This window comes from Lepidochelys kempii, chromosome 8, assembly GCF_965140285.1.
Source record: "Lepidochelys kempii isolate rLepKem1 chromosome 8, rLepKem1.hap1, whole genome shotgun sequence".
Lineage (NCBI taxonomy): Eukaryota > Metazoa > Chordata > Testudines > Cheloniidae > Lepidochelys > Lepidochelys kempii.
The window spans coordinates 74679978-74707850 of NC_136387.1; the positions used below are offsets into that span (position 1 = coordinate 74679978).

The 27873-nt window shown below is 42.8% G+C and overlaps 1 protein-coding gene across 13 annotated transcripts in view; it reads left to right on the forward strand.

Moving 5' to 3' along the window:
* The window catches only part of EVI5 (ecotropic viral integration site 5), a 135503-nt gene extending 117370 nt beyond the window's left edge, over nt 1-18133 (forward strand). For 10 of the 13 annotated variants that reach the window (XM_073357050.1, XM_073357053.1, XM_073357055.2 and 7 more), the window contains one exon: nt 16857-18132. In XM_073357050.1, the coding sequence (XP_073213151.1) occupies nt 16857-17168 (312 nt within the window). In that variant the 3' untranslated portion in view covers nt 17169-18132. Of the gene's footprint in view, nt 1-16856 lie in introns of all 13 variants that reach the window. The other 3 variants (XM_073357045.2, XM_073357046.2, XM_073357049.2) reach the window with 1 other exon arrangement.
* Nucleotides 18134-27873: the final 9740 nt, after the last annotated feature.

The window sequence follows — 27873 nt, forward strand, 5'->3', positions numbered from 1 at the left end:
CAGATGTGGCCCTCGGGCCAAAAACTTTGCCTACCCTTGATGTAAACTGGGGTTAAAAATTTCTTACTGACTCCTCTGAATATCAGATTATTCTTTGTACTATCTATGGATCCCAACGTGGACTTTTTGGTATCCATGGAAACCACTGCCCAATGTCCATTGATTTTTGTTCTTTTTTGCAGGGAGGAAAAGGGACCTGTTTTATCACTGTTGATGGAATATATGGGCCCAAACAGTTAAAGGTGTTAACATGCCCCTGTCACTGTACAACATTAAGAGTTTTTTAAACAAATTCAGGGTTCCAAGTACAGATGCCTTGGCAAATAAACCAGGAAATGTCAAAGGTTAGAATATTATTGGTTGAGACATGCAAGGTAAAGAATCAAAACAAAGCTAAAGCACTGAAATGGAAATTGAGTAAGATTTTGTTTAACAATCAGTCTCTTTTTAGAGAGGAATATTGGTTAGTCTCTGATTCAGTCAAGCAGTCCTTGGTGAGGAAGAAAGGATTTGTTCTGTTCAGTTTTGAGTTGGGAATGATTGATTAGTCACTTCCCTACTTTCAACAGAACAAACACCAAAAGTTGGGGGGAAGAGAGAATAGTAAAATATGGGGGAAATGAGGCTTTTGTTGATTTTGGGCTATTCCATCATGGAAGGATGCTTTGGGTTGGCAGGTTGTCCATGACAGCTATTCTTCTGGACCCTGCCTCATCTCCCTAGTTAGGGGCAACATTTGGTTGATCTGGTCAGGTTCCTGTCCTTCATTGATTCTTCTCAGGCTGAGCAGAGCTAGCTGTGCTTTCTCATCTTGTTATGCTGCTGCTGTTACTACAATTGATATCAGGATCAAGTGAAAAGCTATCGGAGATGGGACCAGAGGAAAATAGTGGCAGGGGAAGGGTGGAAAGGAGGACAAGGGAGAAGACAGAGCGGGATCTTGCATGTATCTGGCTGGAGTCTTTGCAGCACTGATGGTCAGGTATTGCCAGTGGTGTGCCGAGGTCTGGGTGTCACCATGAGAAATGCTTCTGCTGGGCCTGTAGTAATGGTGATAGTGCTCCCCCTTTTCCCCCTCAGAGCCTCTCTTTAAGGGCCACTAAAGGGTGATGATCAGAATAGCCAATCCTTGAATGATTTTGTCCACCAATTAGGCCTAAATTTTGGTTCCAAACTCCTCTTGTTTACCAAATATGACCATAACACACTCTTTGAGTGTTATCAGGAGATCTTTGTTTAAATTAAGTCAGTCTGTTTCTTTTTTGCATCTTTTTTTAAACCATTTTATGTAACAGTCCATTGGGAAAACTTATGAACCTTTATCCACTTTCCACCAATTAGGCCTACTCCAGTTGTGAGCTTTCCACTCCCCAGTTTTTACAACAGACTGCTGTGTGTGTGTAGCTCAGTAGAGTGGTTCTGCTGAGGCTGCTGCTGTCATTAGGGCCACTCTAAAATTCCTCCGCAACTGAGCCATCTCCCATAACTAGCCACCGTGGCCTCTGATCACAAATAAAGGCAACTCATTGGCATGAAGCTACGTGGTCTTGTGAACTAAGCATAGGTCTAAGAATGTGAGAGTCCTGCATTCTAATACTACCATTAACACTGATTGCTTTTTGCCTTAGTCAAGTCACCTGAACTTTCTGCATGAATTTTCTTGGAGGTGAGGGGGGAGAAGTAGGGGTGGGCAGGGGTGTTTGTTTTTTGTTTGTTTTTGTTTTAAAAAGGTGAACTTCCAATTTTCATTGGAGTTGTGGCAGGGATCACAAAGTGTTTACAATTCACCAGAATGTACACAACCTTCCAGTAACTGAGGCCCTAGTAGGCCTAGTTACCCTAGTTTATTTGAACAGTTTTCCCTTGTAAACCATACATGGGATGTTGGCAACTATACAACATATCCCAGCACCAACAGTAGGGTTCCACTTTAGCAAAAAGCTGAGGGCAGTGAGGCTGCACACCACTGAATGATGCATGCTCACTCTCCTATCCCAAAGAATCCTCTCAATTAACTTCCTAAAAGTCTGACTGGCCCTGATCATAGTGATGCGACCATGGTGGGTAGAACCCTTATTTGGGGTAGGAAGCAATTGTGTCCTAGCCAATTTAAGAATACAGGGTCAACTCTGGCTTTAAAAAGACAGCAAAAATGTGAAGTGATTGCTTCTTGTAACTACCGTATCTATGTCCATAATATGTATGTACTCAGCCTCTGTGCGAACCAGTACCTTCTAGTTAATGCTTGAGGCTTCAGTAATTTTATTTATAGGTGCCAGCTATCAGGAAGAGGGGAGTAGAGATGTGCAGATAGTTCCTTGGCCAAAGTGTCACAGGTACTTGCAGTGTGATCAGTGTTTTAAAATATTTTTGTTGCCACTTCCTTACGTCAAATAAACACTTGCATTAGAACCTTTTGTAGGAAAAGATTCTGGGAATTTTCCTTCCACCTACCAAGTAGTTAGTTCACAGCACCTTCCCAGGGCTAGATCAGCTGAAAACTTTTTTAAAAAGATCATTGTTTTATTACAACAAATTTTCCAGTTTTTAGGAAAATTAATTAACTAAATTTGGTTTGTAATGACCAGATACTTTTTTATGAATAGGGGCAGCTTAAAAGTAAAGTATATCTTTCTCAACACTGTTTTGCTACTATTTCAATCACATATTTGCTGTAGAATTTCAAAGTTTAATTGGATTATATGGCAATAGATCAAAACCAGAGTTTTCAGCCATGTAGTGCAGTGATCAAGAGGTCATGACCTCCCATTGATCGCTTTATTGGTTTCCTGTTCTGATTCACTGGAAACCTTCTGGTCTGAACATTTGTCGCTAGTTTTAATCTTTGTCACGTTTACAATACAGCAGCCTAGGCTTTGGTAAAGCTGATATAGAGCACAGAGTTAGCATCTTGTTTCCTTTTGGCTCTTGAGCCCTTGATAACTGATAAAGCTGTAAAAACCACTTTCTATAAAAAAAAAAATCTCATATTCATAGTTGTAAAAACAAATGCAGAACAATCTGAAATACAAAACTAGAAGGCAACTGGAGATGAGATTTTTTTATGCTTTAAAATTTACATAAAATGTCATGGGTTTTAATTAATTTACAAACAGTTGCATGATTCCTGCCATCCTGTACAGCCACTGGAAGGCATTCTTTATTGCAAGACTACAATTTCCAGAACCTGAGAATACAAAATGAAAAGGCCAAATGTACTAAATAGGTGCTATAAAAATAAGCCTGAAATGACTCAATCTTGGAAACTTGTTGCTACTGTTTTGCTGTTCGCTTATGACGTGTTGCTCTGGTTTGAACCATCTAGTGATATGGTCAGCAAAGTTCATTTGCATTAGTATTTCAGTTTGTGTGCCACTGTTAACACTATGCATTTGTTTCAAATTAGTAGTTTAGAAAAGAAAATTACTTTTTGGATCATCCTTCAGAAATTGGAGAATTGAGCAGTTACCAATGGTTATCACGCTGGTAATCACAGGCCGAAGGGGTTAACTGCATATCTTTACCATTCATCATGGTTGCAGTTCCATTATCACTGTTACCCTTTTCACTCCCACTGTTCACAAGTAAACTGAAATTATCTCAATCCAGAGCATCTTTGCATTTTTAAAGAGAACCTGTCATGTTGATAGGAAGCTGAATGTGGAAACAGTGCGCAGGCTCCAGCTGCTACAGAATGTCTGTTGCCTCCATGTTATGGGCTTGATGTGTTCATAGCAACTCAAGCTCTAGTGTCATACTGGCTGCCATTTAGTTTGTTGCCAGTTCAAAGTTGTTGGGTTTTTTATGCTAACTGCCAAAGCAATTAATGGATCAAGCCCCGGGTACATGAAAAACTGAATTTCATTCTGTGAACCAACAAGACAGTTGTGTTCCTCTGGGACAGTACAGGTCACTAAGCCCAGCATGAAACATGGGAGTGCTAGGAACACAGTATAATTAGTCAAGGGGATCTGGCTATGGGACAAACTTCCTGAAGGAATTAAACAAATCCAGAGTCTTCCCACCTTTAGGAAATACTGTAAAGCCTTCCTTTTTTGGGGGGCTGGGGGGGGGAGACTTTCTGACATAATGAGAATGACACAATGCTAGCACTTTCTGTCTGCCCCTTGCCACTCTTCCCCCCCCCCATCAAACTTTACCCCAGAAACCATTTTATACCCCAAAAGGGGAGAACAGCCAAGCACCCTATGAAGTCCTCTAGAGACTTCATTAAGGTAGGTTGTCACATCCTAGTCTTCGGAGGTATTTCAGAATAGGTTAGACAAACACCTGTGAGGGCTGGTCTTGGTTCCACGTGAGGGCAGGGGAATGGACTGACTTCTTGAGGTCCCTTCCAGCCCTACAATTCTGATTCTATAACTGCTAATATGTTTTAGGTGGAAGGTGCCTGGGTACTATGGTGATAGTGGCATTATAAAATCCTCAAATAGAATATGCTACTAGATAACTGTCTGTACTTCCCATTAATAAAGGGCAGTGCCTAGTTGTTTAGCCAGTTGGTTCTATTTACTAAATATCTCTTAAAACAAATGTTCATTGTTTGTTTTTTAGAAATGCCTGTCACTGAGTATCTCCTTCATGGTGGATGATGCTGGGTTCTCACTCCAAGAATACCAGCCTTTAGTTCCAATTAACTTTTCAAATGTATTAATTTGGGCCCGAATGCACTCTTTAAACTACTTGGCTCTGGCCACACTAACCAGCCAAACAGCTAAGCTGAGCTCATGTTCAAATCTTATTGCTGAACTCTGTTTAAAGGCCAGTGTAAATGGGGGTCAATGGGAACTTCCGTTTCACTGATAGATCAGACAGAACCCTCTGCTAGGAAGTAAGTGTAAGACCAAAAAAAAAAAAAAAAAAATGCCGTTCAGCATTTTAATACTTACAGGAGACAAGAAATGTCATTTATGCCTTAGCTGTATTTTTATAACACTGTTTAGTGCTGTATTATTCACTGTTAACCCCAAAAAGTTTTGAAAACAAGTTTTGAAAGTCTCTTGCCGCACAGCATTAGTATGCATGATCAAGGCATTTCCTGTCTTTAACCTACAATACCTATGTATCAGATTGTCAAAGCGGCAGCTTCGAGTTTGCTTATTTGCTTTTAGACACACTTACTGACTCATTCTACTCTTTAATTAGATACTGTGATTAAAATTTTAATGTATAGCATTGCAGTTTCCCTTTTTAAAAAGCTACAATTACTGTTCATGGTGTCAGCTGTAGATAATCCCATAGCTGGAATCTGGACATGTGCTAAGGAAAAAAATCCTAGTGCTGCAGAGTATAAATGTATATAAAGTTAAATGGGATGAGGTGAAGATTTTTATTTGGTTTAAGGCTAATTACTGGGGTGGGGTGGGGTGGGGTGGGGAAATGATTTTGTGCTTTTTACTGCTCTATTATGAGATGTCATGGCTACCTAAGTTTCCCCAGATATTTTACTTGGTCGGTCTTTTGGTTTTTTTGCATTTTTCTATGCATTACAAATATCAGGTCTTCACTTCCCTTCTTTTATTCCGCATCTCCTCCCCCATCAACTGACAGCTGGGAAAATTGGCGGTTTTAGCTTTTTGTGGTGCCGCTGTCTCTTTTCAGTTCTCCAGCAACATGCAGAGAATTCTATACAAATTTACTAATGTTTGTATAAAACAATTTTTTTTAAGTTTCTGGACAGGAAAGAGAGGCTGTTCAGACCTGAACAGGAAGTAGTAAGGGACAGACTGTATGGAGCAGCAGCACAACTGTACTCCATATAGGGTATAACAGAGTTTGTATTGTAAGCCCAGTGTTGGTCCCTGCTATAAAAATCATCATATCCTCAATAAGTAAGTTAGACCCTGGGCTAAAACAGAATTTTCGTAAAAAATTTGAAGGGACTCAAAATTGTTCCTTAAGGACACCCTAACAATAGAGCTACTAGGTTTTTTTGGATATGTTTGAAAGTGACACCTAATTAGAGCTGTCACCTATGTTATTGGACTCCCCCAGCAGAGATCTAAGGCTCACTGGGGATCTCTACTCAATGCAGACTTCAGACAGCCCGTAAGCAGTTAACTTTCCCCAGATTTAAAATCTGGGACTCGGTAGGGCATTGGAGAAAGCAAGAAGTGAGTGGTGGGAGAATATCGGGGGGCCACATCTCCTCCCTCTCCCATTCGTGTGGACTTCTGAAGTCAGCAGAAGGGGAAAACCCCACAGATTCATTGGTAAGAGGGGCTGATGAGCCTCCAGTCATAAAAAGCTCATTTGACACCAAATTCTCCTAACCCTTTAGCTCACTGGGCATTTCTGAGCCACCCAGCATCCTCACAAGCCTTACTAGGGTTGTTACTTCCTAAGGGGAATCTGCTTTCCTGTAGAGCAGACAGGGAAGGAGTCTTCATTCCCACAAACCCCTCTATGGGGACTGGGGAGCAGCAGGCAGGCTCTTCCCCTGGTTCTATTGACACCCTCCCCCAATCCTTCTACCAGCCATATCTGCCCTTCCTGTGGGGCAGGAAGAGATCTCTAGTCCTTCAAACTTGGAAAGAGATCTCCAGTCCTTCAAACAAGGAATGGACAGTAGGGCAGCTGCTCTCCAAATCTGTGAGAGAAAGGAGCACTGATCCTGAGGAGCTAAACATTTGCAGGAACAGCACTCTTGTCTTGCAGACATTAGGGAGTCTGGTATATTAGGACTCTCTCCACAGAACAGTGCTTCAGGACCATGGTTAGTAGGAGACTGGCAAGCAGAGTAAGGGGACATTCCCTTGACTTAGCATCTCCTATGATCAGCTTGGTAGGGTCCCCTTTCTTGTGGACCATCTGGAGTTTGTAAGAACAAGGCTCCTGTCCTACAGACCCAGGGACCATCTTAAAAACTAAGTAAATTCCCACAAACTTTAAGATTAAAGTTAAAGTTCCTGGCATAATATCCTGGCTTGAGGATGCAGCTGCTAATATTAACTTAAAAAGTAAGTTAAACAGGAAATGCAGTCACTGAAATAAAAACCACAGCCTGAACTCTGTCCAATATAGTTGAAAGCATGTAGTATTTGCAGTGAATCAAAATACTGTACAATTTCCTTTAAATTGGTATTAAGAATATTTGTTCATTTGGTATCTTTACATGGAAAGTCGGTTAATAGAGGAAAGGTGCAATATGCATTTCTGGGTTCATTTATGGAGCGTCTTGATTTAAGGACCGGTTGTACAGCTCTCCTCAAACATCTGCCCTTGATTTTTTGCATTTGATCCTGCATTTGAGTGAAAATTGCCCTGCAAATTACTGTAAAAATGAAAGATGTCCTATTAAAGTGATGGCCTGTTAACTTTCAAGCAATCATTTTACTATAATTATCAATTATGTTAATTACTAATATGCTTCTGCCTTTTCGAACCTCAAAGAGCAACAGACAATCTTATTTGAAAGTTATCTCCCTAAGATCAGTGACAGAAGGCAAACCTAGTTTTCTTGACATACATGGAAACTAAATTTGCCATGGAATGCATAGGGAATTGAATTGAACCCCATTTCCTACATCTTAAGGACGATTTGGATCAGTTGATTCTGGGAAACTTTCACTGGAGAGTGCATCAGCCACTTTGTTAGAAGCTCCTGAAATGTGGTGTATGTTGAAATCAAAATCTTGGAGAGCTAAACTCCACCGAATAAGTTTTTTGTTATTTCCCTTGGAGGTATGAAGCCACTGTAGCGCAGCATGGTCGGTTTGCAGGTGGAAACGCCACCCCCAAACGTATGGGCGTAGCTTTTCCAGAGCGTAGACAATGGCGTAAAATTCCTTTTCACTGATTGACCAGTGGCTTTCCCTCTCAGACAGCTTCTTGCTGAGAAACACGACAGGATGGAACTCCTGATTCAGTCCTTCCTGCATTAAGACTGCTCCCACATCACGTTCGGATGCATCTGTGGTTACTAGGAACGGTTTGTTAAAGTCTGGGACCCTTAGCACAGGGTCAGACATGAGTGTCGCTTTAAGCTGGTTAAAGGGCTTCTGACACTCTTCAGTGCACTGAACTGCATTTGGCTGTTTCTTTTTGAGTCGGTCTGTCAGTGGGGCGGCGATTTGGCTGTATTGTGGTACAAATCGCCTGTAATATCCAGCCAAGCCTAAGAAGGATTGGACCTGTTTCTTTGACTTTGGGACAGGCCACTTTTGGATAGCATCCACTTTCGCCTGTAATGGGTTGATAGTTCCTTGACCCACCTGGTGTCTAAGGTAAGTCACTCTGTTTAGGCTTATTTGACACTTCTTAGCCTTAACAGTTACTCCTGCCTCCCTCATGCGCTTGAAGAGTTTTTGTAGATGTTCCAGGTGTTCTGCCCAGGAATCCGAAAATATGGCCACATTGTCAAGGTAGGCAACTGCATGTTCTCCCAATCCCACTAGGAGACCATCTACAAGTTTTTAGAAGGCGGCGGGTGCATTCTGCGGCCCAAAAGGGAGCACATCAAATTCATACAGCCCGACATGTGTGATGAAGGCTGACCTTTCCTTGGCGGATTCATCTAGCGGTACCTGCCAGTACCCCTTGGTTAAGTCCAAGGTAGAGATGAACTGGGCCCGTCCCAGTTTCTCCAATAGTTCATCTGTGCGTGGCATTGGATAGTTGTCTAGGTGAGTTACAGCATTTCGCTTATAGTAGTCCACGCAAAAACTTCTCTCCCCATTTGGTTTGGGAACTAGAACCACTGGAGATGCCCATGCACTGCGGGAGGGGCTGATTACACCCGTCTGTAGCATATCCTGGATCTCCCATTCTGTAGCAGTTTTAGCTTGAGGAGACACCCAGTAAGGCTGGGCTCTAATTGGGTGAGCATTACCTGTGTCAATGGAGTGGTATGCCCGTTCAGTCAGTCCTGGGGTGGCTGAGAAAGTCTGCATGTAGCTAGTGCACAGCTCCTTGATCTACTGTCACTGCATACGCCCAAGGGTCATAGAGAGGTTCACCTCTTCCACGCCACTGTCACTTTTCCCTTTGTAATAGACACCTTCAGGCTACTCAGTGTCATCTTCTCCCTGGGCTGTAAACTGACAAACCTTTAATTCTCTGGAATAAAAGGGCTTTAGAGAATTAATATGGTACAACTTAGGCTTTTGGTTGGAAGTGGGGGATGCTATGAGATAATTAACAGCTCCCAGGCACTCTTGGACCATGAATGGCCCTTCCCACAGCGCTTCTACTTTATGGGCCTGGAGCGCCTTTAAGACCATGACCTGGTCCCCAACTTTGAAGGAACGCTCTCTGGCGTGTTTATCATACCAGACTTTTTGCTCTTTTTGAGCATCCTTTTAGGTTTTCTTTAGCAAGGGCTAAAGAGGTTCGGAGGCTGTTTTGTAGGTTGGTTAGTTTTTTAGTGTTTGTAGAATGTTAGTTCCTGGAAAAGGTGTAAACCCCTCCCATTGCTGCTTCACCAACTATAATGGCCCCTTAACCTTGCAGCCATATACAAGTTCAAATGGTGAAAACCCTAAACTGGGATGTGGTACAGCTCTGTAGGCAAAGAGCAACTGCTGCAATACTAGGCCCCAATCATTGGAGTGCTCATTTACGAATTTAGGTATCATGGCCCCCAGAGTTCCATTAAACTTCTCCACCATGCCATTTTTTTGATGGTGGTAAGGGGTGGCAACCAAGTGGTTCACCCCATGAGCTTCCCAAAGGCTTTCCGTAGTTCCTGCCAGGAAATTAGTTCCTGCATCTGTAAGGATGTTGGAGGGCCAACCTACTCTGGCAAAAATGTCTGTTAGTGCCTGGTGGTGCTTAGAGCTACTGCTTCCGGCCATCGGGTGGCAAAGTCAGTATGTACTGCTTTCCTCTGGGTGCCTTTTTCGGAGAAGGACTCAGAATATTCACAGCTACTCGCTGAAATGGAACCTCAATGATGGGGAGTGGCTGGAGAGGGGCTTTGACCTGGTCTTGGGGTTTTCCCACTCTTTGGCACACCTCACAAGACTGGACATAGGTAGAAACATCCTTGCTCATTCCCTCCCAGTGGAAAGACTTTTCCAAATGGTCTTTGGTTCTGTTCACCCTGGCATGGCCACTACGATGATCGTGGGCTAAGCTTAATAGCTTTACCCGGTACTTAGTTGGAACTACCAACTGTCTCTGAGGATGCCAGTCTTCCTGGTGTCCACCAGAAAGGGTTTCCTTGTATAAAAGTCCTCTTTCTACAACAAACCTGGATCGATTAGAAGAGCTGAGAAGCGGTGGTTTGCTCCATGCCGCTGTCCAAGCTCACTGGAGGCTTTCATCTGCTTCCTGTTCGGTCTGGAACTGTTCCCTTGATGCTGGAGACATCAATTCCTCATTGGATTGTGGACCCTCTGGAAGCGATGCAGGTGATGGGGCTGTTTCCATTGACTGTGTACCGCTGTCCGCTGGTGCACTATGTTGGGGTTCAGGCTCTGGCTGAGCCTCTTGTGTAGGGTTATCTGCTGCTGCCGGTGCAGGTTCAGTGGGACCCTCTGGTGTTGGGGTTGCAAGTACTGAATTCAGTGCTGGCAATGCTTCTGGTGCTGGTTGTTCTGCCAGTTCTGGTTCTGGGACTGGCTCTGTCTGGTTCTCTAGGACTGGATCCACTACTGCTGTTGCAGACGTTGGCATGGGGTCCAGTTCCAGTACCTCTGACGGGGTCCTGGTAGAGGTTTCCAGAACAGAGCTAGGTGTGACAGCTTGCTTAGCCTGCCTGCCGGTTACCATTCCCACCCTCTTGGCTAGCTTCACATGATTGGCCAAGTCTTCCCCTAACAGTATGGGGATGGGATAATCATCTTAGACTGCAAAAGTCCACGTTCCTGACCAGCCCTTGTACTGGACAGGCAACTTGGCTGTAGGCAAGTCAAAAAAGTTTGACTTGAAGTGTTGAATCATCACTTGGACCTCTGGGTCGATTAATCTGGGGTCCACTAAGGAAGTATGGATAGCCGACACTTGCGCTTCGGTGTCCCTCCATGCGGTGACCTTCTTTCTGCCCACACTCAGTTTCCCTCCTCTCCGAGGGTATCTGGGAGGTATCTGGGCCTGAGGACCTCTGGTGTGATTCCAGTGCAATGAACTGTAATCTGTTGGGGTTCTTGGGGCAGTTGGCCTTTTACATGCCCCGGCTTGTTACATTTAAAACGTCGCCCAGCTGACTGGTTACTGGGATGAGGTGGGTTGCTGGAGAACGGTGTGGTGGGACGATAAGGTGTTTGGAGTGTTCCATGGGGTGTAGTTGGGGCCTTGGGCTGCCCCCAGTAGTAGGATGTGGTCTGAGGTTGTTCCTTTTGGTATCTGCGCCAACTGCGACCACAGTTGTTCTTCTCTCCTCCTTCCACCCATTTTGTTCCAATTTGCCCTGCCTCTCTGGCGGTCTGGGACTGCTCACATTGATCACCATAAGAAGCAAGAGTTTCTGCTGAGTCATTTTCTTATCCCATAAACACTGTTTTATATCATCATTGGTCATATTCAGGAATTGTTCGTGAGTCATCAAATCACACACTCCTTCAAAGCTAGTTACACGCCTTCTTCTGACCCATTTATCTAACAGCACCTTCATCTGGTTTACATAAGCCACATTACTTAGTCCAGGCCCTCTCTTAAGGGCTCTAAATTTTACTCTGCAAGTTTCAGGTGTAACTTGAAATTGTTTTAAAAGCAAATCCTTAAATTTACCATTGTCAGAAGCCTCCCCAATAGGCATCTCATTGAATATGTCCAGAGCTCTTCCAGTCAATTTTGAGACCAATGTGGTCATCTTGTGAGCTTCAGGAATTTGATGGAGTGTGCACAGTCTCTCACAGGTGAGGAAAATATTCAGCAATATCACTGGATTCATCATACAGTGGACATAGTCACTCCCATTTGTGGATTGTTGGGGAAGGATTGTTAGGGTTATTCGGTATATTCTGCTGAGCCTTTGCCTTCTCCATCTCCAGTGCATGCTTTCTCTTTTTTCTTTGCCTCGATTTCTTTTTCTTTGGCCTCCATAGCTCTCCTATGGGCAGCTTCCATTTCTTTTTCTTTTGCTTCCATTTCTTTTCTTTTTCTTTTACTTCCATTTCTTTGGCCTCCATTTCCATCTGTCTGAGTTCTACCCATCTTTCATGTTCCTTTTGTCTTTCCTCAGCTTCAAATCTGGCTAATTCCAGCGTCTGTTGAACATTGCATTCTGTCATCCTAACCTCTCTGTTTTTAACAACTTTACAGCCAAGAGTTAAAGAAAACAAAAACAAAAAAACCTGGCCTGTAAAATTTTCCTGTGCTGTAACCTGATAGCTGTTCTCAGCCTACAGAAAAATCCTTTTGTTATGCCTGCTGCTCTGTCCCCCAGGCAGAGAGACACAATCTACAGCTGCAATCACTTTTTACAAAACCTTTTAAAATCCTGCTGTGCTTCTGGTTCAGAATGATCCCACCGCTCTGCCACCATGTCAAGATTTCTTCCCCACTCTGAACTCTAGGGTACAGATGTGGGGACCTGCATGAAAAGACCCCCGAGTTCATTCTTACCAGCTTAGGTTAAAAACTTCCCTAAGGTACAAACTTTGCCTTGTCCTTGAACCGTATGCTGCTGCCACCAAGCGTTTAAAACAAAGAACCGGGAAAGAGCCCACTTGGAGACGTCTTCCCCCAAAATATCCCCCCAAGCCCTCCACCCACTTTCCTGGGGAAGGCTTGATAAGAATCCTCACCAATTGGTATAGGTAAACACAGACCAAATCCTTGGCTCTTAAGAACAATGAAAAATCAATCTTAAAAGAAGAATTATAATTAAAGAAAAGGTAAAAGAATCACCTTTGTAAAATCAGGATGGTAAATACCTTACAGGGTAATCAGATTCAAAACATAGAGAATCCCTCTAGGCAAAACCTTAAGTTACAAAAAGACACGGCTTATTTTACCAGCCGTTAAACAAAAGAAAATCTAATGCATGTTCTAGCTAGATTACTTACTAACTTTACAGGAGTTGTAAGGCTGCGTTCCTTTTGCGTTTTGTTCCCGGCAAAAGCATCACACAGACAGACTGACCCCTTTGTCGTCCCCCCTAAACCACTAAACACCATTAGAGTTAAGGAAACTTTAAAATTTTATGTGTTCAGATTAAGTTGCTTTTACTGATGCTTAACTTAAATAGCATTTAACTTGACAGCTCTTGCATTGTTACTTAACTGCCTGGTTTTTTTTTCCACTGAAAAAATGGAATGGAATCTGGTTTGTTTTTTTAACTCCTAAATCTGCCTCATGAGGCTGCTAAGATGGTAGCTTTCTGTTGGATTCTCTTACAATATTCACTTACAATGTTAATGACGTTCTCTGCTCTAGTTAGATGTAGTGGTTCTCATATAGTTTCAGTAACAGTTTAGTTTTCTTTTGACTCATGTCTGTTTTATAATCAGGAAATCTTACTCAGGTCCAGAACAAAAAAGGGCTTTGATTTCTTCAGACTGTTCCTGTTGTAATAAGATTTACATAATCCAGTATTGATTTTTTCCCCCATATGGATTTAATACGAATAATCTGTTTTCCTACCTTGAATCCAAAGAGTGCCCATGCTTTGATCCAATTTCCAGACTATAGAACGGTATTAGTAATCACTACTGAGTGGCTTGACTCTGCTAGACAAGCATTTTTATGTCTAACATGAAGTACAGTTCTTGACTGCTTTAGAACTGTGGTTTCTAAAGTCTTCAAAAGAAACAGAAATGACTGCCTCCCTTCTGTGCCATAATCTCTATCACAGTCTTACCAGTATCAGAATATTAATCTAGCACTTTTTCATTGCATCTTTTCCTTTAAAATTTACTGTAGGCTGACATTCTAATGTTGTTTAGAAATGTTTCCTTAATAGCTTCAAACAGATATAAAGGGGGTATCTTAAAAATATGATGTGTGAGCGCTTATGTCCGCACCCTTCATTTTGCTACCTTTAATATGGAAAAACTGAATTGTACTAAAACCTGAAAATCTCTTTGCTGTCTCTTCCCTTCATGCATGGCTTGATGAGGCAGTCAGCTTCAGGTAAGAGTGTATTGCCAAAGTCCAGTGACATGATGGTTAATATTACATGCCTGTCTTCTCTCAAACTGCTCTGAATTAATAAATGTAAGTTCCATTAGCCTTTGACAATGTTTATAATCATAAACTCTAAGCATGCATTCTGTTTTCAAAAAGTTTCTAATTCATGGCTTCTTACATGAGAAGGCTTATGTAAGTAAATACTGTCAACTACTGAGGTTCTGTTCTTGATGCATCTAGCTTTGTGAATGGCACATAGGGAGCAAAGGTGGAGACAGTCTTTTTTTTGGTCATGTGGCTACAACTTTGATCTCCTAAAGGCAGCCTGTCTAGGCAGCAGTGAAAGTGTGGGTAAAGCTACTGTCACCATAAACTATTAAAGGCCTCCCTCCTAATGTTTGTGGGTCTACCGGACCTCTTATATTCCCAAGCCTGATCAGGCCAGAGCCCCCACAGAACCACTGCATGAAGCAACCACCCAGTCTTCTAGAAATGGAGCAGAGGAGAGGAATGAAAAATGAACGTCTTTGTGGGCAGAAAAGCCAATCACAGCACTTGAAAGGAGGACTGGGATTTAACCAATGGTGACCTCCCTCACAAAGAAGGGCTCCACTGCCTGGCAATGGCTGTGCTGTGCCCCAGGGATGCAACTCCAGCTCCTACTCAATCTGGGCTGTCCTTGAAGGGCTAACCCTCTTTCCTCCCAGAGGAAATGATCTTATGGTCACAGATGGGACTGGAAAACCTAGGTTTAATTCCTGGCTCTTGCCTGGACTTCATGACCTTAACAAATCACTTAATTTCTATCTGTTTCATTTTCCCAAATTATAAACTAGAGAATATGGCTTACCTGTCAGATGTGCTGCACCTCGGTTCACTACATTTTGTAAAGAGCTGTATGGTTCTGTAGATCCTCAAATTAAAAGGTACTATCCATTTAGTTTCTTAAATTGGTACCAGCTACTGTGGCATCTGATCCCCTCAGAGCACAGGCATGTCATGCTGAATTTTAAATTTTACACATACCGAGTAAGCCTTCAGTCCATAGCAAATCACTGGGCGAAGGGAAGGACTAGAGGATCTGTGCAATGTATGCTTTGGTAACGAGCATCTACAGACCTATAGCTCGTAAGCCTACTGAGTAGTAAGTATCTAAGCACTCTTTTTGCGCTGATGTTATGCACTGCCTTGAATTTTGGACAGCGATATCCTTAAAATTATCTCTTGAACGGTAGCTGTTTTAAGGATTTCAGTTCTCTAACAGTCACTCATTTCTAGAAAAGAATGAAATTCGATGATAGTACAATTCAGATTATTTTTTACTTCCTTCAGTTAAAAAGCAACAAATTGTATTGGAATGTTTTCTGTTTTACATTAAAACTTGCTGTTTTTTATTCTATTGTGGAAAAGTCCAGGTTTTGCAGTAGGTTAGTGCACTGACATTTCACTTCAGGTCATTTAGGGTTAAATAGCAATATTCACATTTTTAACAAGTTCAAATAGGCTTTGGGACTTCAAGCTTCCAAAACAGTTTTCATTGCTCAAAGAAGTGAATCCAGATTGGCAGCCCCAAGATGTAAAGCTAAACTTTGCAGGATAAAATCTATCTTCCAGGTTTTTTAAAGTGACTGCTTCCTACGCTATGCAGAATTGGCTAGTATTGGAGGATAGAAAGATCCTAAGGAGAGGCTGCTTATCCAGACTCAAGTTCAGGGTTTGGGATGGAGCAAGGTTTTGGCCACTTCTGTATTTTCCACCAACTGGCTTGCTCAGCCCCAGTTGGCAGTGTCACGCAGACACAGGTGCCTGCAGATGCTTCTACTTAAAAGCATGTAACTGTATTACTATCACAGTCTTAGCAAAATGTATGACTGAACCCTGCATGAGTTTGCTTGTTCAGGTGAAATTCCAAGAACTAATCTCAGACATCTTCCAACAGCTAAGATTAGTTTCACTAAGTTATGATGTGACTTGCTCATCAGTTTTTTTTCTTCCTTCAGAGTAGCTTAAACCTGTGGTCATAGTAGCTAGCTTATCACTAAAGTTCAGTGTACTTTAAATGCAAATACTAAGTACACTTTACCTGTGTCCCAACCAGTTTTGTTTTGTAAGACATTTCTCTTTAAAATTGAGAGTAGTCTTTTCTACTGACAGGAAAGGTAAGTTTCAGAGTAAGAATGCAGGTTAAAACCTTCATGCTGTGGTTCATTGGAGGTTGAGTGGGTGGGGGGAAAATGATGCTCTTTATCTTTCAAGGTGGAGAGAACCAATTTTATTGCTCTTGAATGCTGTTTACTTGCTCTTCCACAAAACATTTGGCAATCGCCCCCCCCCCCAACAGAAGCTTTTCTCCTTGTTTTTTTTTTCAAATTAGATGACAAGCACAAAAAACCCTTCCTGAGATAATACACAAAAGGAAATACAGAAAAGTAGTGACTGTCAAGTAATAAATAGGGCTACCTGAAATCCCACAGCTGTAGTATTTTCTCAGTGGGGATGTCCAAAGACACAAGATTTAGCCTCAGTAACCAGAGGAACTTGTACATACAGTTTAAAATTTTCAGGAGTACGATTAGTGCTTTTTGGTACCAAACCTGAAACACCCTAAAGAGCCTGATTTCAAAAAGTGCAGAGTATCCACTCGACCCCTTTCTGAAGTTTCTCTTCTTGGACATTCAGACTTTAGTAACTCTTGGCAATCTTGGTCCTGCTTGCATTTAGAAATCACTGAATGTCAAGGATACTTTATTTCTCAAACATGTTGTTTTTATTCCTATTGCTGGACTCTTCATCTGTGATTAAATGTTAACTCTTGTTTTTAACAGATCAGATGCCTAAAAGGCCAGAAAGGCTTCTCAGACCAACCCACTTTTGATGGGATTCACATTGTCAACCATTTGATAGGAGATGAGTCATTTCATTCTTCTGATGAAGATTTTATAAGTAACTCCATACAGGAGGGTGGGGTCCATTTTCATTTACACAGAAGGACTGGACAGATGACTTTGGACCCACCTGTGATAGATAGCAGTGACAGTGATACTGAAGACGGTGTCCTAGATACTGGGGATACGGACAAGATTATTCCAAAGCGAAAGAACCAGCAAAGACTGGAATCCTACTCTACTACTGTGTGATCATCACTGTGACTAGCATCTAAGACTTCAGCATTCTTTTAAGGGTTAGGTTGTCAAATGACTAAAAATGCCCAGCTCTTGGATTAGATAGCTATTGTGGCTTGTCTGACATATTTTATATATAATATATGTATATATGTATACACACTTTACTGTTTGCCTTCTACCTTTGCCAAATTGTCATCACTGACATACTAGAGAGTAGGTTGGGAAGAAGTTGATGGATGACACTTCTAACAGTATTACTGAATATTCCTTGTTTTAGAAAATGCAAATACATAATTTCTTTAAATGCATAACAATTTTGCAGTTCATAAACTTGGGAAATCTTTTCTTCAAAGAAACTGCTCTTGTGCAATATTTTATACTCCATGAACAAATGTGTTCTTTTTACATTGTTATCCATTTGTGATCAAGATGGACGTTAGCAGACTAGCTGATCATGGTGTCTGATTATTTTTTGTTGTTTGACTGTTTGGTTTTAATTAAAAATAACTATTATTGGAGACCCATAAAAGGCTCCAAACACAAGCCTTTATTTCTTCTGTTTTTAAATACAAATTAATGGTCACAAATGTCCAAAAGGTTTTTAAAATCATTCTGACTTTTAATTTTTGTGCATCTGCTTTTGATTTGTTGCTAATAAAAAAAAAAAAAAAAAACCTGGTCAAAGTATGTTAACTACAATGTTTATTTTGTACATGTTTATATCTCTCTGCAGCAAGCTGAATATGTATATTACACATTTAATATGAGGAATGTAAATGTTGCAAAATGACTATTCTTGGCATTCTAACAGGAAGATGAATTCTGTATAAGCATATTGATAGTGAGTTACAAAATTGAGGCAAAACACTCATCTTACATTTAATCTCTGTTTAGCTACTGACACTAGCAGGTTCATGTCTAACTAAAATGCTTTTTCACAAACACTAATGACTGAACTTTTAACTTCATATATATATATATATATAAAACTATAATAAATTTTTCATGATTTAACACTTGTTGTAGCATGTATTGCTTAGTAATAACTAACGTCTGTAACCTAGAGATTCTATAGGTGACTGCACAGTGCGGATCCAGAGTAGTTCAGATAAAGTATTTTTATCTGGTTTTAAATTAACTACCGTTCAAATGAAGGATTGTTCAAAGATATCTATATTGAGTTATTCTGAGGAATTTCATTATAAGAATATCTAAGAACCAAAAAGCTAATCTTCGTGCATCTAATGAAGATGCACATGATTTAATACGGAGCAATGACATGGAGTGAATGCGTGCTGGGTGACTGGTCATTCCTGTCTCTTTCCTCACCCCTAAATGAAGCCCTGATTAGATCTCAAATTCTTCCTGTCCTTTCCAAGGCCTTTTGAGCAAACTGACTTGCTACTTCGTCCTGCACAGCATTTGAGACACTAGTCTCAGACACTCGCTAGCCCAGAATATTTCTTGACATAAATGTATCACTGCCATTCTCCTCTGTTACAAATTCCATGGAAGTACGTACTGTTAATATTAGCAGCTAGACGGCTTGTGATTTGAAAGGAATTAAATGATACTGCAAGGTTATGGCACAAGCTTGCTTTCTCTAGAAATATTAAAGTTCATCTAGGTATTTAAGCATGTACTTAAAGTTAGGCGTATGCTTATAAGCTTCAGTGGCATTACCAGTGCGTTGAGTTAGGCACATTCTTAAGGACCTTGCTGAACTGGAGCCCTAGTCTCCAAGTCCCGTATGGGGCACTTACGTTTCCTTGGCTTTTAATTTTGAAGATTCCTAGTCTTTTTGGATGAGGCCGACACAGGATCCTTTTTCACTTAGTGAGTTAAACTAGTTACAGAACCTGACCATTTAAAGGAAACCAGCTCCATGAAAGAAGTGAGCTTTGGGCATCTTTGCCACACTATCTCTCCTAGGTCGATCATATCCAGGCAATAACTGACTATAAAATGGGCAGGTGACACCTTCAAAGTTAGCTACTACTTGAGCTCCTGCTACACCTGGTCTTTGTCTCAGTTATTTTTGAGGGTGTACATTAACTTTATCTGTGACAATATATTTCTCATCATACATGATGAAGTTTCACCCTATTGCAATAAACATTTACTGTTTTAACACCTGAACCCTGCTAGAAATGTCATAAAGCAAAAATAATCTGAGCTCTCTTGCTTACTAACGTTTAGGTGATAGTTGCCTTATTTTCCCCTAATAAGCATCTGTCCACCTTTGTTTGCACCTGGATCATTGGCACCCATGTGGATAGATGACAAATTATTCTTTGCCTATCCATACCAGCTGCAAGTCTCTCTTAAAGGTAATATTCTGCATTAAGTGGCAGGAGCAAAATTCAGTTAGAGGATGGTTGTAAAATCTTTTTTTGTTTGAACAGCAAAGTGTTATGATCTTGCAATAACTGCCTGACTGCCCCAGTGATAGTGAATGAGCCTAATTGGTAAGGGCTGTTTCCTGAACTTTGTTTTTATACATGTTAATAGCCTAGATTGTTTTATTCATGCTGCTGCTTTCCATTTCATTATCAAAATATCAGTGAGAGAGTACTAGCAAGGTTTAAGCCTGATCCAAATAGCTGAATTCTACACAATAGCCAACTGTACTACAGTGCACAACCTTAACTGACCTGCCATTGGGGCCTTATTTAATAATTCTCTTAAAATTGAGATCTTACCATACATTAGACTGAAAAATTATAAATATGAGCAAATTAAATGATACATGGGGTGGGTGGGTGTATAAATTTAGTGTTGGGACTGAGGACCAGACCAAGAGTCAGGCTGAGAAAGAGAGATGCAATGCTGGAGAGCCAGTGAAACAATCAGTCTCCTCCGTTTAAGTTATATTTCATATCGGGGGGTGAAAATGCTTTTTTCCTCTTTGGCACTCTGAGACTACAGAACACAGGTCAGTATCTTAGATGTCTGTATATTAATCCAAGAAATATGGGGAATAAGCAGGAAGAACTAGAAATGCTAGTTAATAAACACAACTATGACATAGCTGGCATCACAGAGACTTGGTGGGATAATGCATACAGGCTGGAATATTTTGGTGTGGCAGGGTACAGCTTGCTCAGGAAGGATAGGCGGGGGGAAAAAAGTGGTGTTGCCTTTTCTATAAAATATGTATACACTTTGACTGGATGGAAATAGGAGACAGACTTGTTGAATGTCTCTGGGTAAGACTAAAAAGGGTAAAAAAAAAACAACAAAAAAAAAAACCAAGGGTGATGTCAGGGCAGGCGTCTACTACAGACCACCTAACGAGGAAGAGGGGGTGGATGAGGCTTTCTTTTTATATAAAGACAATATCATGCAAAGCACAGGACTTGATGGTAATGGGGGACTTCAACTACTCAGACATCTACTGGGGGAAAATAACACAGCAGGGCACAGATTATCCAACAAGTTCTTGGAATGTATTGGAGACGATTTTTTATTTCAGAAGGTGGAGAAAGCCACTAGGGGAGAGACTGCTCTAAGTTTGATTTTGTCAAATAGGAAAGAACTGGTTGAGAATTTAAAAGTGAAAGGCCACTTGGGTGAACGTGATCATGAAATGATAGATTTTGTGATGCTAAGGAATGATGGGAGGAAACACAGCACAATTAACAAAATGGATTTCAAGAAGGCAGACTTTATCAAACTTGGGGAGTTGGTAAGTAAGATACCTGGGGAAGCAAGTCTAAGGGGAAAAACAGTTTGAGAGCTGGCAGTTTTTCAAAGAGATATTATTAAGGGCACGAGCAAATTATCCCACTGTACAGGAAAGACCGGAGGTATGGCAAGAGAACATCATGACTTAATCAGGCGATCTTCAATTATCTGAAATTAAAAAAGAATCCTACAAAAAGTGGAAATTACAAAGGATGAATATAAACAAGTAGGACAAAATTAGAAAGGCCAAGGCACAAAATGAGATTAAACTAGCTAGAGACACAAAATTTAACAAAACATTCTACAAATACATTAGAAGCAAGAGGAAGACCAAGGACAGGGTAGGCCCGTTATTCAGTGAGGGATGGGGAAACAATAAGAGAAAATGTGGAAATGACAGAAGTGTTAAATGACTTTTTTTTTTTTTTTTTTACCAAAAAGCTGAGTAGCAATTAGACATCTAACATAGTGAGTGCCAGTGAAAAGGGGAGAGAACGCCAGGGAACCGAGGGTATTCCAGGGGTCCAGCGGCCCCATTGATCAACTCCTCACCTTCCCTTCCAGTGCCTCCTGCACGGTGAGGAACAGCTGTTCTGCAGCATGCAGGAGGCACTGGGAGGGAGGAGGAGTTGATCAGCGGGGGCCAGCAGTCTTGGACATGATTCTGCTCCTCCCCTGAGCGCACCCCCTCCGTGTGCCTCCCCCTCCCTCCTAGTGCCTCCTACATACCGCTGAACAGCTGTTCCGCAGCATGCAGGAAGTGCTGGGAGGAGTTGATCAGCAGAGCCCACTGAGTCCCCCCCTCCCTTGGCATACCCTTGCAGACCCCAATTTGAGAAACGTTGGTCTAGATAATACTTAGTCCTGCTTGAATGTAGGGGACTGGTCTAGATGACTTCTTGAGGTCCCTTCCAGTTCTATGATATTTTCACATGAATTTGGGAGAATTTGGAAGCCTAAAGCTTTTGAGCATTGGCCAAAAAAACCCGAGTGCTTTTTAAAGCTTTCTCCTGTTGGGGATCTAACACTTTTTACAGCAGAACTACCCCAATGCTATATTGCAGCAATATCTGTGGCCTAAACCATTTTTTAAATGTATGAATGTTAATTTTTTACTAACACACTGTTACTCAGAGTCTGTTCTTTATCCTTGGTCTAGGATTTATATTTGAGAGACTGTTACACCTGGATCACTTCTTCAAGGGTTTCTTCCGAACTGTGAGGGCCAGAAACATTTTCATATCATTTTTTTAGGTCCTGGACTAGCAATGACACTTAACTATTTGTTGACAAAAATAGTTGTTTGTGCTCATTATGTTGTTTAATGGTCTTATCGACATATCAGCATATCTAAAGGTATGTGTGCTATAGATTCTTATACTGCTCTTATCACTCGTATTGGAGGGGGTCTACACTGCAGTAAAAGACCTGCTGCACAGCCACGGTTGGGTCAGTGGACTTGGGCTGCTGGGTCAAAAACAGCCATGTTAGAGGCTTGCTTGGACTGGAGCCTGGGCTCCAAGACCTGGGGCGGGGTCTCAGAGCCAGGCTCCAGCCAAAGCCTGGCTACCTACCCTGCTGTTTTTAGCCCCATAGCCTGAGCCCCAGTCAGCTGACCTGGGCTTTGAGACTCAGTGCGGCAGGTTTTTGACTGCAGTGTAGACATACTCTGAGCACCTTCCGGTAGTGCATTAAGCAATATGATTACACATCTATTGAGCATTTTGTTCTCTCATCCTCGCCCCAGTGGGAGACGATTGTTTTAGTAGTGTTGGATTTTGATAGGGATTGGAGTTTTCTTATTTTGTTTTTTTTAAATAAATAAATGTACCTGTTGCTATATGTTTGTATTGGAGAAGGCATGGTCACAGAAATGTGCCTTTCACTTGGAGCAGAAAGTGGTCAGGTTTGTGATGGTCTTTAGTTCCTGAGCAAGTTCATTCCGGTCTCTGACCACCCTCCAAGAAGATTTGGTCTCCCACACAGAGGAGCTTCACTCTTATTGTTGAACTTTCCATTGTACCAGAGAAGTGAAGTTATTAACTGCGGTCTTCATCCCAGAGCTGAAGACTCTCTTTTAGGTGTCCTGGGCCCAGGCCATGGAGCACTTTGACAATAAGGCCCAAATCTTTGAACTTGATTTGATATTCTGTGGGAAGCCAGTGCAGGGAGCAGAGGACAGGTGTGATTTGCTCACCATAGCCTGTGTGGCTGAGGAGACGTGCTGTGGTGTTGTGTACTGTTGGAGTTTCCTAAGTGTTGAAGGTTCATGCTTAAGTATATCACATTGCTGTACTCCAGCCAAGAGGTGAAGAAAGCAGGAATGATTGAGGTCAGGTCTTTGTCTGCCAAAATGGGACAGAGTCTCCTAGACAACTAGAGATGGTTAAAAAGTGTTGCACATGGCCGTTGCAATGTGTGAGCCCAGTGTCAACCGAGGAATCCAAGAGTATTCCTGGACTGCGGTCTGACTTGACAAATTGTGGATGTGAATCTTCAATCAAAGACTGCACCATAGCTGTGTAGACTCCTCCAAATACTTTCCTCTTCCCGCCAGCATCAGCTCCTCTAAACAGTTAAACCAGTGCAACTGTGTCACTAGACACCTACTACTTGAAACTGGAATTATATTGATTTAGCCAGACTAAACTGCTGTACATCAGAGTTAAAGTGATTAAAGAGTATTCACAAAGGGCACTGCACCAGTTTAACTAAATCAGTTCTTGAAATTATTTAAAATGGTGCAATGCCTGTGCAGATAAGTTCTTAATTAAACTGCTGTAAGTTTGCAGATAGGTTAAGGCTTCAATTTGATTGTATGGATTTGCAAGAAATGCATTTATTTTTAAAAAAACCACCCTAAGTCTGAGATGTACTGAAGACAAATTTCTGGATAAAATTTGAAGCCAGTGCAATATTTGTGTTTTTAAGCTAGAAGAACCCAAAGGAATGTAAGGAAAATAAGGCCTAAATTTAAAAAAGGAAGCATATCTAAATGCTTCCTCTTCAAAAGTTACTCTTTTACTGATGAAATAATTTGAACATTCAATTGCCCCTTGAAGAGTCATTGAGCCAGACTTGAAGACCAGATTCAGACGATAATGTATAAAACATTAAGTGGAAAATCTCAGTGCAAAGTTAACGATGGAGTCATTTCTGACTCTTCCATAATTCTGGGCATATTGGGAGGGAGGGAGGAGAGCTCACTCCTATTATGCTCCTTTTGTGTGGTGAACTTTTAGGTTATGACCAGGCTTTCCATAGACTTTCATAATAAGGTCTCAAATGTTATAGTGAGACTGGTTATTAAAAACCATATAGCTGGTCGTGGTGGATTTCCAGATTGTTAGTTTACATATAGTTCTAAAGCAGAGTTATACGTTTTTAAGATATATGAAATTCTTGATCCTAAATGTACACTATGAATTTTTTTACTTCTTTGCTTTAAAGGAGTGTATGAACTGGTTCAGGTATAAAATAATAGTTATGAAACATGTTTATCCAGTAGCCCATAGCATTAAGGATCATATGCTACAGAATAAGAAGCACAAAAACAGCAACAGTGTGATTTACAATAGATGATCTCAGTAGTATTAAATTTCTATAAACAGCCTCTTAGAGCAGTGAAAATGTTGCTTAACTCACACACAAGTTGGCCACAGTCTTATTTTCACTGGCTGGGGATAAATTGTGATAAATAAGAGACAACCCCAATCTACAACTATGCACTTCTACTTTGCAAGAATTAATTGTCCAATTAAATACCAAATTAATTTTGAAATATAAAAGCAATAAGGCATTTGCTATGAATCAGGGTATATTACACTATTTATTGTATAATATAACTGATACCTCTGGTTTCTCCAATCCTTGTAATGACGATAGCAAGACCAAAAGCTGTAGCCATAAAATATGTGAAATGGTATTTCTAGGGAAAAAGGAAATATAGAAAAAAATATGTGCTCAGTCATTACCTTTGTAGCTACACCAGCCAGGCCTGGCACAAGGAAATATGCAAGCATGTTACTCTTCTTTTAAAATCACTGGATGTCATGTTAACTCGTATAGCTATTAACAGTGTACAGGGTTTTTCCCTGCATATGGCAATCTGGCTGTAAGATTAAGGGCCAATCCTTGCAGTGCAATCCTCACATGGACAAATAACTCTTATTTGTTATCAACAATACCTGGTGAGGGGCTGAGCATCCATAACTCCAGCTGATTGTCACGGAAGGTGTGGGTGCTTGGCACTGTGGAGGTTCAGGTCCTCTGTTGTGTAAGTGAGGGTCTGGAGAATTGTATTAGACAAAACTTAAACTTACTCCACAATCTGAGAAAGTGAGATGCGTAGCCAAAAATATCTTGGAAGAAGTGATGAAAAACTCAGCTGGAGTTTATTCTGTCTTTTAAATTTAGTTCTCCACATACCCTGTAGAATCTTCAGTTCTCTCTCTCACATTCACACAGTTCATGGGTATATCTGACCACACACACAAGATGACATTTCACGCACAAAACCAGTTCTTCGAGTGATTGCTCATGTGTATTCCACAATAGGTGGGCATGCTCGCCATGTGCACCGGTGCTGGAAGTTTTTCCCATAGCAGTACCCGTAGGGGGGCATGCCCTCCCCTGTGGCGCCTGCCTGGCGTGGTATAAGGGGGGCTGTGTGCTCCCCCCACCCTCAGTTCCTTCTTGCCGCCAGTGAAGGTGCATCGGAACTGCTCTGCTCCAGCTTTGCTGCAGCTCATCCCCAGAACTCTTCATTTGTTCAGTAGTACCTGTAGTCAGTTAGTTTAGTTAGCCATTGAGCCCGGGGCGGGGCATGCCCTGCGCCCCAGGCTTTAAGTCGTGCGGCTCTTGTAGGTGCTCTATACCAAGGAGTGACCCGCACGTGGGTTGTCTGCGCTGCTTGGGAGAAACCTATGTCCGCGAGAGGTGCAAGATCTGCAAGTCTTTCAAGTCTCGGACTATAAAAGAAAGGGACGTTAGGCTCTGGGCCATCCTGATGGAGTTGGCGCTGGCCCTGACCCTGGCGCGCTGCTCCGAGCCAGTACCTGGCGCTGTGGCGTTGGTACGCGGAGACCCTCCGGTACCCTCGTGCAGTCGGCACCGCTCCCCATCCATGGGGCACGCCAAGAAGACCGGAAAGACTCCCTCTTCACAACGGCACTGAGGGAAGTCTGGGACAGAGGCCAGACCCATGTCGGGTAGTCCTCGATCTCCATCGGGCCCTAGGCCTCCAACTCATGTTGAGCAGAGTAGCCCGGCCCCTTTGGAGCAGGCCTCTCGGGATGTCCGGATGCCATCTACACCCGAAGCCCTCCAGGCAGCCAGGGATGACATGTCCGTGCTGATGCCTGTAGTTCCGCCGATGTCAGCCCTGTGCTCCAGAGGCAAACTGCCGCTGGGATCACCACAGTCGCCGCCGGCCAGGTACCGGTCTCGGTTGAAGGAACGTTCCTGACACCGCTCGCCCAGTGAACGTTCAAGGCTTAGTCCATGTGGATCACCCTCAAGGCCAGTCAGACTGTCCGGATGGGTGCGGGCCAACCGGGACTCCTGGCACCGCTCGTCTTCGCGAAGCAAATATCGACAGGACGGTGGCGGACGTTGCCAATGGTCCTCGTTTCACAGGAGATACCACAGTCGGTCGTGGCATGATCGTCGATGCCTTTCCTGCTTGGACTCCTGTTCCAAGTCTCTGCCAAGGCACCATAGCCCCAGGCTTCGATCACCGGCATCTCACCGACACGGGTCCGCCCGTCGAGGCTGTTCGTGGAGCAGCTACTACCGTCAGTGCCGCTCCTCCACATCGAGATCATGGTCCCGTGGCTGACATAGGTCCTGGCACAGCCGATACTCCTGGTCCAGAGGCAGCAGCGGATCATATGCCAGTCCGGCCTCCCCTCGCAGCCACCCGTCTACAGGCCAAGCTAGCCAGCCCGACCAACTGGCCTCGCTGGTGCCGCAGCAAATACAGTGGCACCAAACATCGTGGCCAGCCCAGTGGTACCAGGGGGCACTGTGGTGTCTGGCGCAGCCCCCAGTGGGGGCTCGCTTCATGGCCAAGGCCCCGCAAGCACTGTCAGTGGCCATCTTTAGAAAAGGTCGGTGGGACCTGTGTTCTTGGTACCATGCCCGGAGTCCGACCAGGTGTTGGATCCTCCGGTGCTGGATGGCACCCAAAGCACCGCACTAGCTTTGGCCCGTCCGGAGGAGCGGATTGTGGCCCTGCCCCCTCTGTCCCACAGGAGGACTACCAGGCTCACCAAGACCTCCTAAAAAGGGTGGCAGAGAGCCTCCATCTCCAGGCTGAGGAGATGGAAGGGCCCTCAGACTCCCTGTTCAACGTGCTGTCCCCTTCAGCACCAGTCAGGGTAGCCTTGCCCCTCCATGAAGGAGTGGCAAGAATTTCAGATGCCCTGTGGCAAACACCAGCCTCATTGGCTTCCATCTCTAAAAAGGCAGAGCACAAGTACTTTGTACCCATGAAGGGCCATGAGTATCTGTATCCCCACCCGGCACCCAACTCCTTGGTGGTCGAGTCAGTCAACCACAGGGAGCGGCAGGGGCAACCAGCCCCGACCCCCAAGAACAAAGACTCTCGGAGGCTGGATACTTTTGGGAGAAAAGTTTACTCATCATCAAGCTTTCAGCTATGAGTAGCAAAGCATCAGGCTCTCCTGGGTCGCTATGAGTTTAACCTCTGGGAATCCCTCCCCAGGTTTGAGGACTCCCTCCGGGAGTGCGATAAGGAGTTTAAGGTGCTTGTAGAGGAAGGGACAGTGGCTGCAAGGGCATCCCTGCAGGCCACTTCAGATGCAGTGGACACAGCCACATGGTCCATGGCCTCGGGAGTGTCCATGAGACGGGCATCATGGCTTCTGCTCTCTGGGCTCTCCAGCAAAGTGCAGTCATCAATGCAGGATCTCTCTTTCAACGGGAAGGCTCTGTTTGCTGAGGAAACGGACACAAGGATGCATGGCATGAAAGACTCCCGCATGACCCTTAAGACCTTGGGCCTCTA